Here is a 17,445-nt window from a genome sequence, read left to right on the forward strand (position 1 = left end):
TTATCAATAATGCAGTCTAAAGTGACTGGAAATCAAGCATATAACCTCACATAACCAATTCATTAATTATTACCAGTAATATTGAGGTCAGCACCCTGAGTTTTGAGTGAAGAGAAGATCTTGCTGTGCATTTGTCACACGTGACACTTCTCCTTAGAGTAAGGCATTCTTAACTATTCTATCTATCTATTTCCATCAACAAGCAAACTGAATAAGCCTCTTTTAAAAAATTTTAGTAAATAAAAAGACTTCTTTAAACCTACAGAAAGGTATCAAGAGTCTTCAATTTTATTTCTCCCCCACCCCCAGAGGGAGGAATAACATGCTATTACTTGCTCATATCCCCACCAGCACAGGGTCACGAGCAATGCAGCAGCTTCATCTTTCAAAGAGATCCCCCAACCACATCATTCTTGACGCAGTTTCGCTTACCCAGAACACGGATCTCTACTATATAATACATAGCATACGTCCTTTGTGTGACTCCCCATTTGTCCACATTAGACCAACTCAATTGACTGAGTGAATCTTTGCACATAAAACCACATTACTTTTACTATCTACTTACCTTCATTTATCATTCCAGCCAATCCCACCTCTGAGCAAGTCTGGACAATTTTATATCATATGATTCTTATCTTACACCAAAAGATTGATATAAATATTGATCAGCTTTAGGCAAATCCTAGAGCAGTATAAAGCAGCAGTACATACACTCCCACTGCCTAGCTTATCCCATTAATTCTAGTGAGAAAACCATCAGGCAATATGGATGCAATTACATTTAATATCCTTCTAAAATAGGCACAAGTCCTGTTGGGCTAGATAGCATATTATTAAAAAACAAATTTGGCTTCATTCTGACTCTAAGATGTATTTCCCACACCACCAGTTTTACCGGCCTTCTCTGCTGATGGATCTCTTCTGTTAGGGTTCTCAGTTTCAATATCATAAATAATTTACTCAAGGTCTGGATTAGATGTTCATTATGATAACCTGCGTAATCTTACAAATCAAAGAAATCTTCAGGTTCCAAGAAAATCCCTTATAGAAAAGCAAGGCTGGTATCCACATCCCAATGCACTTGCTACAAGAAGCACTGCTATGGCTTCAGCTGCCCTAAAAGTCTCTGCCCCGGCACCATACAATGACCAGCTGGAACGGAGCGATCAAGTTGGTAATCCGGGTGGACTACAGGAAAAAAGGTCCATTCCCTTACTGAATCAAAGCCTGTATTCATTGCAGTCTGTCCAGTGACTAAAAGCCAAAAAAATGTTCATTTCCCCCTCTCCACATACTCACATTTCTAGAATGATGGGAAGGTTTAATTTGAACAGACTGTAAAGCTCGAAGAGCACAGCTATTTATGAACTAGTCCAAAATCTTTGCATTTTGGCAATGTGCCTACAAACAAATCATTAGTGAGCTTTTTAGTGATAAAAAGAATTCATATCATATATATACAGTCCAGATTACTGCCAGAAAATGGAATTGATTTTACTATCTCCTTCCTGCCATTAAGCTGCAAAATTAGCATTCAAGGAAAAAGCTAAAGCTCAGCTTCTTAGTCCTTTTCTTGGTAAGGAAGAAAAATGAGGTCTGTTCTGGAACATCTGTCCTCTCTCAACTCCTTCCCCCCATGTGCCATTAGAAAGAACAGCAAACTGCACTTTTTGGAAGCTGGAAACATAGCTGGAGTGCAACACCAACGCCAGTTTTCATCTGGAAGGCTGAAGGAGTCTATTGACCTTTGATTCTTCAGACAACAACTGAAGAAAACGATACCACTTCTCTGTTCAGAGGGCTTATCATTGCAAGGTTTCCAACGGGACGAGCTCCTTTGTATCTTATGATTTCCATGTTTTCTCTCCTTTGGCTGACCGTATCAGAAATGCAAAAATACTTCTGGAATATAACATAAGCAAGCATATGCTTTAGGACCTGTTTTCAACTATTTCTAAATTCTGGCCACCAAATCAGTAATTTAAAACTGGAGAAAACAATGGGTAAATAATCCCACTTGCCTGACACCTTACATTAAACTGGAACCCAGAACAACACTTTTTTAATGCAGTAGGGTAGAACCTGAAGCAAGTACTTGTGGAATCCTTTTTGCCTTCGTACCTTCCACATTGTTGCTTAGGAGGATTTCTAGTTGGGTAACATTTCAGATGCTTTTTTGCATTGTCTAACTTAATCAGAAGTTGAGAATGCTCTTAAAAGAAGCAAGTCTTTAGAGCATTTGGAAATATTTGATTTTGAAACAAAACCCCTCAATCTCTTGGAATGAGTAATTGTCAGCTGTCATTCTTCTGCCACACATGCATAGCAATGCCTAGAATCAGTCTTCCACACAAACCGGAAATCATGGCTTCTGTATACTTGAGAGGGCCCAGACACTTACTTCTATGAAAATACTAAGCAATCCTTCTAATTTTAAACTGACCACCTTTGCAAATTCATAGTGATCAACCTACCAGCATAGTACAGATACCTAATGATACATCAATTACGTACCAGAAGCATAAATGCAGCCCGAGCTGAATAAATTGAGCCAGAAAATAAACTAAAACTGAAGGATGAGTGACAATGGTTGGAAGAAAAAGGTTTTACTGATTTACTGATCCATATGCACTTTATTTTGGGAAGCTCTCCAGATTCTTTGTGTGATAGCAGTGATGGACAAGAAGGCAAAAGAAAGAGGTGGAAATTAGATTTGATTATACTGTTTTGTCCAGAAGCCGAGGCAGCACACTTCCAGGGACAGATCATCTTCTAAACAAGAATTTCAAACTACTTTGCTAGGGATGGAAAAGGCTTAATGCCAAAAACAAGACTTAGAGCAGCGAAGCAAGCAAGAGCAAGAAACCTCACTAAGAGCTCAGCTGCACAGCGCCTATCCTGAGGTAAGTTTATTTTAATATTGAAATCTTATTCTTCTGTAGCACTAGCACAAAGTTGTTTGTTTGTGTTGTAACAGAAGTTTACATTAAGGACAAGAATCTGTTGCCTGAACACCTTCCAAAAGGCAGTTCACATAGCCAAAGATCTTGTTACGGACAGAGAAACACAGTAAAACCTGCTCTGGTAAAATCAATACACTTCTTGTCTACTACAACAGCTTACCCTTCTCACACAGATTAACATTTTCTGTACTATCCCCTTCCTAACTGTTAGCAGATACTCTGTTTATTAATACACTCACTACAGGAAAGCCTGTCAGGAGTCAAGCCGCAGTGGCAAAAGATTTCAGAAACCCTTTACCTACTTTTGAGAAAGTTGTGCTCTCCAGACTTCAAGTGGTAAAAGTACAGCTTACCGAGGCCTGTAGTTTCTTAACGTCAGTTTAAAGATTTACTGAAAGTTTGAGAATTTACACATCTCCTACCTTGCACAAGTGACAAGCAAGCTCTTTTGTTCACCACTTTAGACTGCAATTTTGCTAGAAAAATCTCCATCTGTTGATTAGAGCGTGCAAACTGAAGCAAGTCAGACAAAGCAACCAAGAAAGCCTATTCTATCAAAAGTGATGATCCCCCTCACCTCCATCTTCCATTGCACTGCTTCTGGCACTCCTCTGACCCTTGGGTTGATTAGCTGACCCAATATTAATCTGGCAGAAATAGCTCACGTTTCTGCTAAGTGAGCTTCTCCTTAAATAATTAAGATGGTCCAGATAACCAAGAGATTTAAGGAGTTCGAGCTAGTGCTGCAGCAACATTTTAAATTGATCCACTACAGAATGCTTTCTGTTGATCATATTCATGGCCACATTTCAGTTCAATGCTTACTAGTTGGATGCCAGATGATTTCCACTCCCTCCTGTACTGTTAACCAGTTAGAAAGAAACATAAGAACCTAGGCAAGCATGGATTACAGAAAGTTATGCTAATACCCACTTCCACAGGCTGTTATATTCCCAAAACTTCCAGCAGCTTTTACGACTGCACCTTGAGAACTTTGGTAGCTTTGTGTTTGTTTTTGTTGTTGTTTGTTTGTTTATTAAGCTGCAATACTAATAATTGCAATACAAGTCGCCAAGACCCTGGAAAGGGCAGAACTGTGCTGTGACAGGTTCCTCTTCAAAGTCACCCCTCGGTTACTTGAGGGCTGCACACATACCTCAATGTGCAGGCATTAAGGTCTGGAGCTAATGAAACCCCATGTCTCAAAGCTCAATTGTTTGTGATGCCAATTCATTATCAAGATGTCACTGGAGCCCTAAAACCACTATCACAGGAGTTTCCAAGGCACGATGCTGTCTGAATCTGTTTTAAAGTTCTTGTTGCTTCGTTCAGCAGCTGACAGATGCTCCCCTGCTCTCTTCCTGATCTGCATCCAGCCAGAATCCTGCCTCAGTATGAACACACCATTGTCTCATGAGCAAGACAATTAAAAAAAATAAAGCAAACGTCTTGAGTAACACTCAGTCATGGGACATTATACAACACAGTACTTGTATACAATTCTCTTCTTAAAATAAAGTTAGAAAACATACATTGCCTCATTTACAATACCACTGTTATCTCCTATATTAAACTGAAGTCACAAAGTCTAGACATGAACTTGGAGATCTTGCTCTTGTTTATCTTGATCTCATCGGATGAATGATTAATAGTGTTTAACATGACATTCAAGTCATTTAATGTTTCTTGGGGCAATGTGCCAGGTTCAGTAACTTGAGAGCATTGAGCATAATGGCCAAGATATGTTGAAGGCTATAATAAAAAAGGCTTTTTTTTTTCCCCCAGTTATCCAGATTGCTTTCTTCAGCAACTCCTGTGTGCCCGTCTCATCAGCTGACCTTTTACCAACTGGCCTTCTGAAAGGGGAAAGCAGTGATAGGCGGTGCCACGCAATTTCTCCTGAAAAAGCTGCTGCACATTTTCCCAGAGTTTTGTCAGCTTACGTTCTTTGGATTATAAGTAATTAACTGGAAAAGCACAGCACTTTTCCCTGACTCCCCTTACCTTTTGTACCTACCAGGTTATTTTAGAACAGCTTTGTCTCTTAGAGTTTACATTCTCTCTTCATCTGGCAGGGTTGTAAACATCCACACACCAAAGTGTCCAAAAGGCTAACCACCATCACCCTCTAAGCTGTTTTTGCTGTCACAATACCAAAAAAAAAGTCATTCATTAGCTCTGTGCCAAAGACCCTTGCAGACTACTGGTCAAAACATTAAGTTGGAGGTTCCTGTAGCTTGGTATTTTTCCTTTGTGGGTCACCTTCCTATAAAAGCTACACTCCATTTAATATAGCACTTGGAAACAGTTTTATACAGCTGGTCACGGGTGGCTGCTTGCTGGCACCTATTAGAAACAAGCACCAAGGTTTAACACTTGTTTAGCAAACAGGACAAAGTCACACTGGCTTCAGCAAGCACACCCTTATTCGAACTAGCTCCCTCATTAAATATCCTCAGATGAATAGGATTTGTTGAATGTGTAAGCTCTAGCAACTACTGATTTTATAGCAATGCTCAGTACTTGACATGGACCAAAGACCTCAGTGCCCACATGTCCTCATCAGTACGCTTCACAGAAAAGCCCGCAAAAAATTGGATCTACTGCAGAGGATTCTTGCGTGCCATTTTCTGCTCCTTTATCATGTTAATCCTGACAGGAGAAAAAGAAAGAAAACAAGTGTGCTGGGTTTATGGGGGAAAAAAACACAGGAAAAAGTGTCTGAAAGTGTATTGCTGAACTGAACAGAAAAGTAAAGTCAAGCAATTTAAAACAGTTGTCAGGTTTTAAGATGCAGGTTTTAAGCCACCAGTACAATACTGTTTTCTCTTCTATCGCTCTGAAGGGCTGCCACTTCCCCCATTACTGCCCAAATCAGGCAGATACGATCTCCCCGAGAACAAAGGGAAAAACTGTGGAATCTAACCTTTGTCCAGGAAAGCAGCTGTACCAGTGAATTATAAATAAAACCACTCCCTCCCTCTCCTAGTTTCAACACAGGACACAGCAAGCAATGGTTCCAATCCCAGCTGACAGGCAGCAAACTCAGCAGAGCACCAGTACTCCCCCTCTCAAAGAGCTAAGGCTCCCCACACTCGGAGGAGACAGCTGAACCCAGCTAGCATAACCTACCGCAGCCTTCTCGACAACTCAGGAGAGGTTTTTGGGAGACAGGGCAGGCACACGGTCACGGCTGTATCCCATGTTACCAACCTTCTGGGCAGAAACCTGTCCACGCATGGTTGACCAAGTCAACATTTCTATTTTTTTTCCCCTGCATTCAAGCTCTAAGAGCCCGTTAATAAACCAGCCCCATTAGTAACTCCCAGTGAAGGATACATCAGCATCCAACCAATTCAAGCCTGGGGTGCCTGGAAACCATCTCCATAGATGCACCACGTCTTCGTACTTTTCCAACAGGAATACCCAGAGATACTCCGCTCTGCACATGCAGAAGTGTTTTGCTGTACAAAAAAGGGCATATTGGTAGGGACAGATACTAGATTCAAGTACTTGCTCCAGTGACTAGCGGTCTGAGCAAAATATGCATTACTTCCAGTGCTCAGAACAGCAACTGAAGGAGAATTCAGACGTTAAGATCTTTTGACCTGAAATAAAATGCCAATTCACGTGCTTTCAAATAGCAGTATTCCTTCCCAAGAGCTGCGAAAATGGACATACACGAGAAGTCAAAGAAATCTGCAGAATGAGCAATTTTGAGTATGATCTGCTTTGAAAGAAACACATTTTGGTAGGACCTCGAGTTCTGTTACGCCAGGCTCCTCCCATACACACTCAAAATACGATCTCTAACAACAAAACCTGCAACACAATGCAAGAAGAAAGCAAGGGCAGAAGCAGCAGCCAAGTTTTTAATTGTAACTCCAAGTAACAACAGTAAATGCTAGATGGAAAAAGTAAAGTAGTTTCAAACTGAGTAAACTTGCAAGCAGGTCTATAAAGGAAAAAAAAAAACCTTGAGACAGTCAAAATTTATGAATGTAAGTTCCAGAAAGACTATTCTTAAGACTAGCTTTGGCCTTCAAGACTATCTGAATCATTTTCACTCAGCTAGCATCCACCATAAAGACAAGTTAACAATGCCATGAATATGCATGCATGGCTTTGTCACTAACAAAACTATTTTTGTAGATAATACACTTCTTTAACAGAAAAGGCTCTGAGTAAGTTCTGCAATTCCAGTTAAAACCTCAAATTATTTGCTCACCTTCCAATTATTCCAAACCTTTTCTTTTATACCTGGTATATTTTTCTGTCTTCCTCCTTCACATCTCTTCGGTCTTCACACCCTGGAAAAGCTCTTGTAGCCACACGCTGGTACCATGAATTTGTCAGGGGTCAAGTAAGTCCCACTTGAAGTCAAAACCCATGCTCCCTGAGAAGCAATCCAGACGAGTATTTGCCCAAGTTTCTTCTGCCCCTTTAGATGACTTGAGAGCTGTGTGTACCTCCTCCCAAACCCTTACTGTTTGTTATCAAACACTCCAGGGCGTTGTGTCCCAACTTCAAGGGCACGTTTCTGTGCTGCACAGCACAGCCGCACAACACAGCCCAAGTGCCTGAAAGGGAGCAACGTTCAGGAACGTGAAAGCCTGACGGATGGAATAAAGGCAGAGAAAATGGTTCTTCTGTTCACCTCCTGTCACTGACAGATTATAGTAGAAAAGGAGAGAGTCAAGCACAGGTTTCTAGGGCTGCATAAAGAGCCCATTCATCAGGTTATAAAAGTCACCCATATTTGATTACATCAGCGTAACAAAGCCACAGTAAGAGGGATTTCTTTGGGAACTATCACTGCTGGAATTATGCAGGCAGTTGAGACGCACTAGGAAAGGAGAAAAGATGCCATCAGGAAGGCTAAGCAATCCAGCATGCGACAGGTTGGAAGCACCTGCTGAAAAACGCTTTAGTTGCGCACATACACGATACATGCAACAAATTTGCATTGCTGAAAGGAAGAGAAGACTTACTGCAGCTTGCCTGATCCTCTTCTTACCACCAAATCCTTCACATCCAGATACACAGTCACTATTTCTCGAAGGTACAGAGCATACACCACTCACCTGCACCACGCTAATTGCATGTTTAAACAAGTTAGTGAGAAGTTTACCCCACCTTCAAGTATCTGTTTCAAAGAATAGATAATCCATGAACGTATAAGCACTCTAGGAGGGAACAGAACCATGGATGGAGGAGACTAAGAGGTTCTTGTGTAAAGAATATTAATTTTATATGATCCATGTCTTCTTGTAAGCATCACTATAAAACTGGCAGATTAACAGCACTGGTAAATGGATGCAGCTGTTTTACTATTATTTTGGGTAGGCATGCTCAGTACTGTGATAAATCTCCGCTACATGCTCTCAGTGAATGCCACAATTTACAGGAAGAATCTTTAGTACTATTTTAGTTCACAGCCATGCAGCCACCCAGGTACATCTGCTGGTACACCAAGGCCTCAACAGCTTTTAGCTTTTAGGACTCCATCAGAATTCTCAAGACCACCTATATTTTTTTCCATAAAGATGCTTCATTCTGAAGAGGACCAATATTTTGGACCATCAAAATTACAGAGAGACAGATACTGCAAGCCGTGGAGGAGGTAGAGAAGTAATTCTGCACAAAATACACGACATGCATCCATAAACCTCCTTTTCTAAGGAAAGACTACTAAAATAATTCATTAAAAGCAATTACCACCTCTTATGAGCTCAGATAGCTTCCTCCTACGAGCAGAGTACAAAGTGAATTTGCAAGTAGGCAGAAGAAATGGAATCCTGTAGGAGAGTTTGTGGCGGATTTAATATAAATAACAGAGCTGCAGTGAAATAAATAGGCTAATAGGATCAACAGTTAGCACGCAAGCAACAGAAAAAGGAAACAATTTTATCACAGGACAAAAATACAAGTATTTTACATTAGTGCCTCAAGCTTTATGCCCAGTAAATTTTAAGGAAATACCATAACGATTAATATACACCTGCAAGGCAATATTAAAGAAAGCCAATATCATTAGCTTGTCATAAACAGAGACATTTAAAAGCCTAGTAAAATACAATGGATGTTCTGATGGATACACTATATAGCTCTCATCCACTCTCCTTCACCAGCATAGGAATTCCTAGATTGCTGCAACCACATCGAAGCAGAAAGCATTTGGCAATTAAAATACTAATAAAGGGACTCAAGTGGTGCCCAGTATATAAGACTGTATTTAGCTTATGTGCCTGTAACCCCTATGGGTCAATATTCCATCTACAGCAGAGCAGTAACCTTACAGTTCTGCTCTCTAAACAGGAGCCTCTTTAAAACCAAAGGAAAATCATCTTTTTGAAGTCCTCTCTAAAAGAGTTTCACATTGCCAGAACGTACAGTAGATTGGAAAAAGTAAATCCTAGCGTGTATATCAATGCTTCTGAGTAACAGCTGTGTTGAACAACAGCTTTTGAAGACAGAGGAAGATACATAGCACAATGCATTTTCCAGATTATTTAGAACACTGCAGTATGTCACATAATAAGGGCCATTTGGCAAGCTAACACTGGTACATTTGACAGCAGAGAGTTTTGGGATGCTCCATCTGAAGCATCAAGTATACAGTTTTTTTAAAAGGGAAAAAAAAGTTTAAAAGATACCAGTTCTAAAAGCAAAAAGTCACAAAGAACAGGAATACAGCTTTAAGCTGAAAAAAAAAGTATATTTATATAAAAATAAAATTTAGGCCATACAGGGCAGAGAAAGTGTTGCAGTTCAGGATAGAACAGCCAGGTCCAAGAGGCAACACCAGATTTCTGTGGCAGCATTTTAAGAGACTGGGAAAGAGGGAAGACAGCAAACAAAAGAGCTAAATATTCCTAGTGAACTAAAAAGCAGCATATACTTTTGTCATAAGGACAAAATCATGCTAAGAATGCCTGAAAAAGTAGAGGAGAGAATGAAAGTACTTCAACCATTTTACTTCAAATTCTAAAAAAATGAATACTTACTCAGTGAAATAATGTCTATTTAGCTAAGCAAATGTATAGAATGAATTGCAGACTGCACTTTTACTTTTGTCTATTCCATCTCCAGGTAACTCATATTATTCAACCAGGAAAGTCAGAGATAAGAATGAAAACAGACTTCACAAAGGATGATAACAAACACTTTGTCAGAGAAATGCACATCTGTTCAAGATATCTGCTAGCACAACTCTTCTCCTTTCTAACCTTAGCAAATTCAACTATTGACTAACACTTCGCATATTATATTATATATTATACATTTTATGACTTTCCACATAATACAAGTAAAAAGACTGTTTATTTCCTTTTATCACGATACTGAGAATGGTCTGTATTAGTTATTGCACTGTACACCCATTGGCTCAGCTTCCTGGCCATGAATACCTGACTCTCATTACACAGACACCTTACACTCAATTCAGTAAGGGCTCTCAGACTAATAAAGTTAAGACAGCCTAACACAGACTTACCATGTCAACTAAACCATGACTGCAGTCCATGCACACAACCCAAATCTGTGGCAAATGCAATTACAGCAATAGCCCAACTCTTTTGCCTTGAAGACTGTTACATAGCATCACCATGTTTTTGCTGCTGGCTAAATAACACAGTTGCTGTAACTAAACCGATACTGTCAGCTCATTAAACCACGATAAATTTAATAGTAAGCCTAAGATGAATGCTTCTTCTATTTAACTGACCTGATATTCATCTGTATATACCCTGGGAGAAGCACTAATTACAGTTCTGAAACTCTAACCAGAAGGTGCTTCTGTCCAACACTCGGACATTACCTCCTGACAACATTTAATTAAGCTGCGGAATGCCTTTCCACAGGATGCTGCGCCTCCTAAGTTCTCCAAAGGCTCGTGCACCAAAAATTCAGAAGCATTGCCACTGGCTCAGAAAATCTGTGAACATCCTACTGCTAAAAGCTGGGAGAGCGTCCCTGGGGAGCAACACAGCATGCTTCCCCATCCTTGTCCTCTCCTTAGAAGTCTGTTACTGGTACTGTCAGAGACAAGATAGTAAGCACTGGGGAGTTTTGGTCTAATCCAGTACAGTCACTCCTCCAACAAGATTGCTTGCAAGCAGATTTTTCTGCCCTAATCCCCAAGAGGATAGCAATTAGCCAAGGTTCAGATTATATTCAGCTAGAGTCAATATTATCTTCGCCTTTCACTTGCAATTAACTGGCAATTGCAGAACAAAAATCTGTTGACACAAGCTGCGTCTCAGCAGAGAGCAAACTAGTATGACCTCCATTTTTCAAGGCACGAATATGCAACACAAAGCTGCTACACTTACACTTATGCCCAGGCTTGTCACCTAAATTCTCATGTGTTCAGCTGAGTATTTCTGACATCCTTCTGGTTTTACTACAATTATTTAACAGGCATAAAGTGGTTGTGAACTCTCTATTTGCAGTCCTGTAACTTAAAGCAGTGAAGCACTTGCATCAAAACTCATTTATCCCATTAACAGTCACAGAACTTACATTTTCCTGGTCAGAAGACAAAGGTGGCTCCACTAAAAGAAGCCTCTGCTCAGAGCTGTCATCTTCCAAGGCTGCCTGGGTTGTTGTTGAGCCAGACATGTGTCCCTTTCTGAGCCGTAGGACCGGCTCTGGAGAACCAGCATTATCGAGTTCCGTTAGTTCATTCATGAGATGCTGGGAGCCGTCCCAAATATCCTGCCTCCTCTTGATTCGGTTTGGCTGATGGTGTGTTGATGCTGAAAGACAAACAGTTCGTATAACTAAACTGAAGTTACAATGGAGATCACACACTGGCTGGAAGAAGAGCATCCCGAAAAGCTGATAGACAGCTGTGATCAGTGCCTTTACACGTGCCCAAATCCCCACAAAACCATCTGTATAGACTTCTACGCTGCTGTAAAGTGAATTCTCATCTTGTGACTGCTAACACTTCAGTATCCTAACTGAAATTAAGTTGAAAGATGACAGAAAGTGAGCTCCAGAGATTCACAGTACAAAAGCACAATAGTGTTTTTACAAACTATTTTTATTTTTCACTAACTTGCAAACACTGGACTGTTGATAGTATTTATAAATAAATTACTTGTCACAGGCATTCTAGAGCCATCAGCTTTTTGTGGCTATGAGACTCATTTCAAATCATCTGGGCTAGGTTTCACTAAAACCAGGGCATTAAGTACTGGTATAGCTGTGTGGCTGGTAGCAAGCAGAGCTCAAGAACAACGAGCTATAGTCAGACTGAAAGGAGGGCAGTAGTACACACAGACATCACGTTGTTCCCATTGCTCAAACTAACATGTTCACAGTTACTGCTGGGAGTGGGTCTGTACCTTTACCTGTACAAGGAATTACGCCAGAAAGCTTTAGACACCGTTCATCCCATTTGTTGGGAATCGATAAATTCCCCAGAAAACCACAGAAAAGCCATACTATCTACCCAGAAAATTAACTATATTTTACACTTATAAAACTGCAAAAAGAATATGGGATAAGTTTAACTTAAGGTGCCAAAGATTAATTAAAATTGCAGAAAATTACCTGCTGCCAGCCCATTAATCTGAGCCCTTGTCTAAGAGGCTGAGTGGTTACCTCTTTATCTGGTACATCACTGCGTGGCAGTCACTGCAGCAGCCAGCCAGAAGCTGCCTGGGGAGGCACAGCAGCCAGGGCACTTTTCAACCAGAATGCCAGAAACCAGCAGGATGAGTTAGTGCTCAGCGGAGACAGACTGCAGAGTCACTTTGAATCAGAAGCTCTTCGTTTTGTACTAATACTCACTTGGTATCATTCTATTATTGGAGCATTTAAGTGCTTCGATGTGACTAAGGTAACATGAAGATAACCCGTCTAACAAGCTTGAACTTGCCAGAGCGCATAATTAGACTGGAATTTTAGCATTTAATAGGAGATGCTGAACTTCGTCAGAATGGAGAACCAATTACAAAGATAAGCTGGGGGGTTGATACTGGCGGTCTTGTAGTAAAACGTCACCTCCAAAAAGCCAATAAAGCAAGTACCCCCTTCCTCTAAGGGATTAATCTCCTTTACATACGACCACGGCAAGGTAATTCTCAGCTCTGTCAGATGTGCTATCGTTAATTTTGCTGTAGCACTTTGTAACGTGACATCCCTGCAGCTGCCTGGCAGTCCCCAGGGCAGAGAGCTGCTAATGAGCAGGTGACAGCCTGCAGAGCCCCGGCACACCTCAGCACAGGGAGCTCACCGGGTGCCAGCAGAGCAGATGGCGTGCCCACCTCGCTGCTAGCTCTGCCACGGGGTCCGTGACCTCCCCCGGAGAGCTAACACCTGAAATGGTCACATCTGCTTGCTTGGTAAACCCGAGAGCCACGGGACTTCTCACCCCACCAGAATTAAGCCACGGTTTTAACAGCGTTACACAGGAAGCCCGATAAAGAATTTGAGCACGTGGATTTTAAGAACAAATATTTAGCCGGCTACAGAACAACTGAAATCTTTCATGATGCTTCAAGCAGCCAATTCACAATTCTATTTTTATGCGAGAAGCACGGGGACACTGCCACACTGCAGCTTGCCAAAACTGATCTAGGGGAAGAAGGAAGAGCATGCAATAACAGCTACGTTTTAAAAATGAAATTTACTGGGTAACTACATTTAAAAGGTAACTTAATAGATTAATTTCAGTACAGTGCGCTGCACCACAAAGCAAAAAAGTCTACAAAAGCAAATGGCCATCTGCAAACAAACAGGCGCAGCAAACACCCATGCCTGAGCTCCACAGCACCTCAAACGGGTAGGCCACAGCAGGTTGCAAACTGCTCAGTTTGCATTAGCCATTTAACCAGCAAGTTATACTAGTTTTTCCTTCTGCCAGCTTCAAGCAACAGAGCCAGCAGCGTGCTGCATTACCTGCTACGTTGCCTAAGAGCACAGCCTTACTTCGCCTACACCTCTATGGCATTGCGGGAGCAACGCTCAAAGGCAGAGACACAGCATCAACACAGCAGGCTTAGCCACGCTTGGCCAACAGATTTATGAAAGGTTCTTCTAATACGAGAAGGTGCACGAATGCCAAGAGACTGCTTAACTCAGGCCTTGAGGACTTACTGAACCAGCACTCGCTGCCAAGCGATCACTAGGGTTAAAAATAAAAGACGCGTTTCACCTCCTGCCAGGGAGATTTGCACTCAGCAGGAGGGATGAACTCTAGCTTCACGTGAATAGAAGTCATCGTGTCTTGGCATCACAGTGGACTCGCTCAGTTCAATTAAGCTGCTTCCATGCTGCCCTTGATGCAGGATCGTTTCAGTGCTGGATATCCTTACTGAGTATGCAGGACAAGCTACCCAAACAGTCCAAAACCATCACTAGTTCTTAGTCCGTTCAGAACTTGTACTACAAAAGCCAAAAACATGCACCTGAGTGCAACGTGGAATTGCAAACGGAAGAGTGCTAACAGCCAAAATGCCTGGTTCACAAGTGAAGGAAAGCAAGCTCCATTCTGCCCCTCAGACTGGGCAGTTCAAAGAAAGAAAATAAAAAAAAAAAAAAAACCTCCAAAACACTCAAGGTGTTGGAAGAGATTGTTTTGAGATTTTAAATCTCAAATATAAGGCCTTTAATTTTTTGCAGCATGCAACAACTTCAAAATATTCATTAAAATTAGCTCCTATTTAAAAAGGAAGTTGCCAGGTACAATTAAAACTACTTAATGACTGCATATATAGTAAGCATAATATCAGCATCTAGATCAACTACCGAGTTCCTGCTGCGCTTCAGATCAGCTGAGAAAAGCATCTACAGAGGTTGGTGTGTATATATATTACTTCTTTTAAAATATACAGAACTTCTAAAGGCTAAGTCAGCTTTCAGAAAGGACTTACGACTTTAATACTACCCCAAGCTCTAAAACAAAACGCAGCACTCCACCAGTCCATTGCCCCAATATCCTGCTGCTGCCACCAAGCTCTAATAGCCCAAGTGGTTATCACTCCCAGCTGCTCACTCCTCCCCAGCTCTAAAAAGGTCAACCCTACAGCAACAACAGCCAGCAGCAGTTTCAGGCTGGAGACAGAGATTTGTCATCTCTCTGGAAAGAAATTCAGAAGGCAAATCTATTGCAGCAGCTCACCGCAGTTGTGCAACGGCAGAGTCGTCAACATCCAGAGTCACAGAGCACATTCGGGACACTGCTTTACTCCTCAAGATGACAGAGGAAAAGTAGTTACACAAGCCTGAGTGCCACAGGATGATGATGTTTCTTCATAAATCCTTCCTGGATATTCTCAAGAGAAAAGCCTGTGCCAGCTTACTAACCTTCCCCAAGGTAAGTCATACAGCCCTTGTAAGCTCCCAAACTGCCTGCCACAAGGACTGGCTTTTTACCCAAGCTAAACACCACCACATGGCAGCAAGCAAACAAAGCACTCTAAGGGCAGTTTTGTAGTTAAACGTTATCACAAGGAGTTACAGATCTCTTAAACAGTCCCCAGGTGGTCACATTACCTCCCGCTGGCTAGGCGAAGCAACCTCTCCAACATCCAGCTCCTCCCAGCGTGTTCCTCCCATAAACAGCACGGAAATCCCTCACAAGCCATTTCATTCTGTCTACAGCTGGAGTATTTGAAAGAAGGAAAACGTCATCTCTCTCCATTCCTCTCTCATGGATCAATAGCCTGACAGAAGCCTTCCTGTTTGGGAAGGCGGTGGCATCCACTCTACGTCCTTTCCTTGCTCATCCTCTTCCAGCCAACCCTTAGACCAGCATGAGCAACGTTTAATGAGCAACACAGGACTAATCTTCATAATATTAGTTCATCATCCCCAACAGAGCTTCGTTATTGCAAGAACGAAAGGTCACCATGAAATCTCAGGCTACACCATGTCTCACAACACCAATTAATTTTTAAAGAAGGGCTTAAGTGCATGACAGGTCTTCTACAAGCTGCTATTTCAACCTACAAACTTGGCCTCGCCTGCATCCCTGTACCGCCACGGCTACAAGAACAGCACTCCTCAGTGAGCTACATGCACAGCAGCAACGTGGCACAGCTGAGTGAGCAGTAAAACACCTATGGGCTGACTAACTTTACAAATCCTGAATCATTCAGTCCAGGCCCTGGTAACAGAATAGGTCCAAGCCCATTTCCAGAGCTGTTAGCGCCGATACAAAGTACTTCCAGTACAACCTACGGGCAGACTGTGCTAAGAATGGGGTAACGGAGGGGATTTCTGCAGATAATCTAGCTGATTCTGGCTATTTTAACTGCGATGTTGTACACTAAATAGATCAGTCTACATGCAATGTGTCATGAAAGCTGTAATCTGCTAGAGAGGTTCTGACATGAGCAGCCCCTCCCAAATGATACAGCAACACCAACAGCACTCGGTAGCATCACACAATGGCTTAAATGACTCTCAGGTGACACTGGCATCATCCTGTCACCCAAGTCATACAGCAGGTTCCCTCACTTCCCAGCACCAGCATTTAACTGGGTTTATCAGCAAACTGCTGGCATGTTGGTTGTTTGGGGCTGTAGGATTTTTGGTTGGTTCTGCATGGGTTTGTCTTCTGGTGGAGGTGAAAGCACACAATCTAGCAAAGGGGGAGAGGAAGTCAGAAGAGATCTGTGTCACATGAATTATAGTGTTGTTGAGCTTCCCCCGTATGCGTGGCCTAGCAAACCCACACCAGGTCACTTACTGGGTATGGGGTATCCACTGCTTGGCTGCTTTCTCCGTCACGGATAGAGCAAAGCAGAAGAGATACAAATTCCATACATTTTAAGCAGATTTGTGAATTGTCCCTTGGAAGACCACAACTAAAAAGTTTACAAGCAGTAATATTGAAAGATCCAAGAGCATAACTTGAAATAAAGTTGTTTTTTTTTTTTTTTTTTTTTTAAATTCCCATCCCTTCCTTTAAAAAAACAAAAAGCCTTTTGATGATGAGCCATGTCTTTTTCAATTAAGGAGTACAGATCCGCAGCCTTCCAAATATTCTCCTGAAATACAAGGTTTAAAGTAAACCAAATAAAGGCGCATATGAATGAAGGGAATGAAGAAAAATCACAGGAAACCTTGCTTTCTTAATGTACCCTGACAGAAATGTAAGAATCAGGCTGTAAAAGTTCTTTGGGGGTCATCTTCAAAAGCGAGGAACAATGAGGAGACAATTCAGCTCCTCTTCTCTTGGATGCAACTCCCCTAGATAAAGGGGCATCTACAAGACAAAGATTAGACTCCCGCCGGGGGTCAGTGGCCAAAAAGCCATCTTTGTGACTTGTAAACTGTTAGTGGACACTGCAGCCTAAGCTATTTCACAGCAGGCTGCAGAGGCAAACAATCGAGCACATTCTGATGCGTTTGGATCCAAAGAAAGGGAACAAGCCAAGAGCTTGCCTGCATTAACTAAACGCATCCATTTCAGGGGATCCTATTACAACGTTACAAGGTTTGCCCAATTTGTACTGCCAAT

The 17,445-nt window shown here is 41.7% G+C and overlaps 1 protein-coding gene across 4 annotated transcripts in view; it reads right to left on the bottom strand.

Moving 5' to 3' along the window:
• ADIPOR2 (adiponectin receptor 2) overlaps positions 1-17,445 on the bottom strand; it is a 44,400-nt gene that overhangs the window by 10,991 nt on the left and 15,964 nt on the right. For all 4 annotated transcript variants that reach the window (XM_084295982.1, XM_084295979.1, XM_084295981.1 and 1 more), the window contains exon 2: positions 11,490-11,725. In XM_084295982.1, coding sequence (XP_084152108.1) covers positions 11,490-11,657 — 168 coding nt within the window. In that variant the 5' untranslated portion in view covers positions 11,658-11,725. The remainder of the gene's footprint in view (positions 1-11,489; positions 11,726-17,445) is intronic.

This window comes from Netta rufina (genome assembly GCF_964035555.1).
Source record: "Netta rufina genome assembly, chromosome: 1".
NCBI classification, from domain to species: Eukaryota; Metazoa; Chordata; class Aves; order Anseriformes; family Anatidae; genus Netta; species Netta rufina.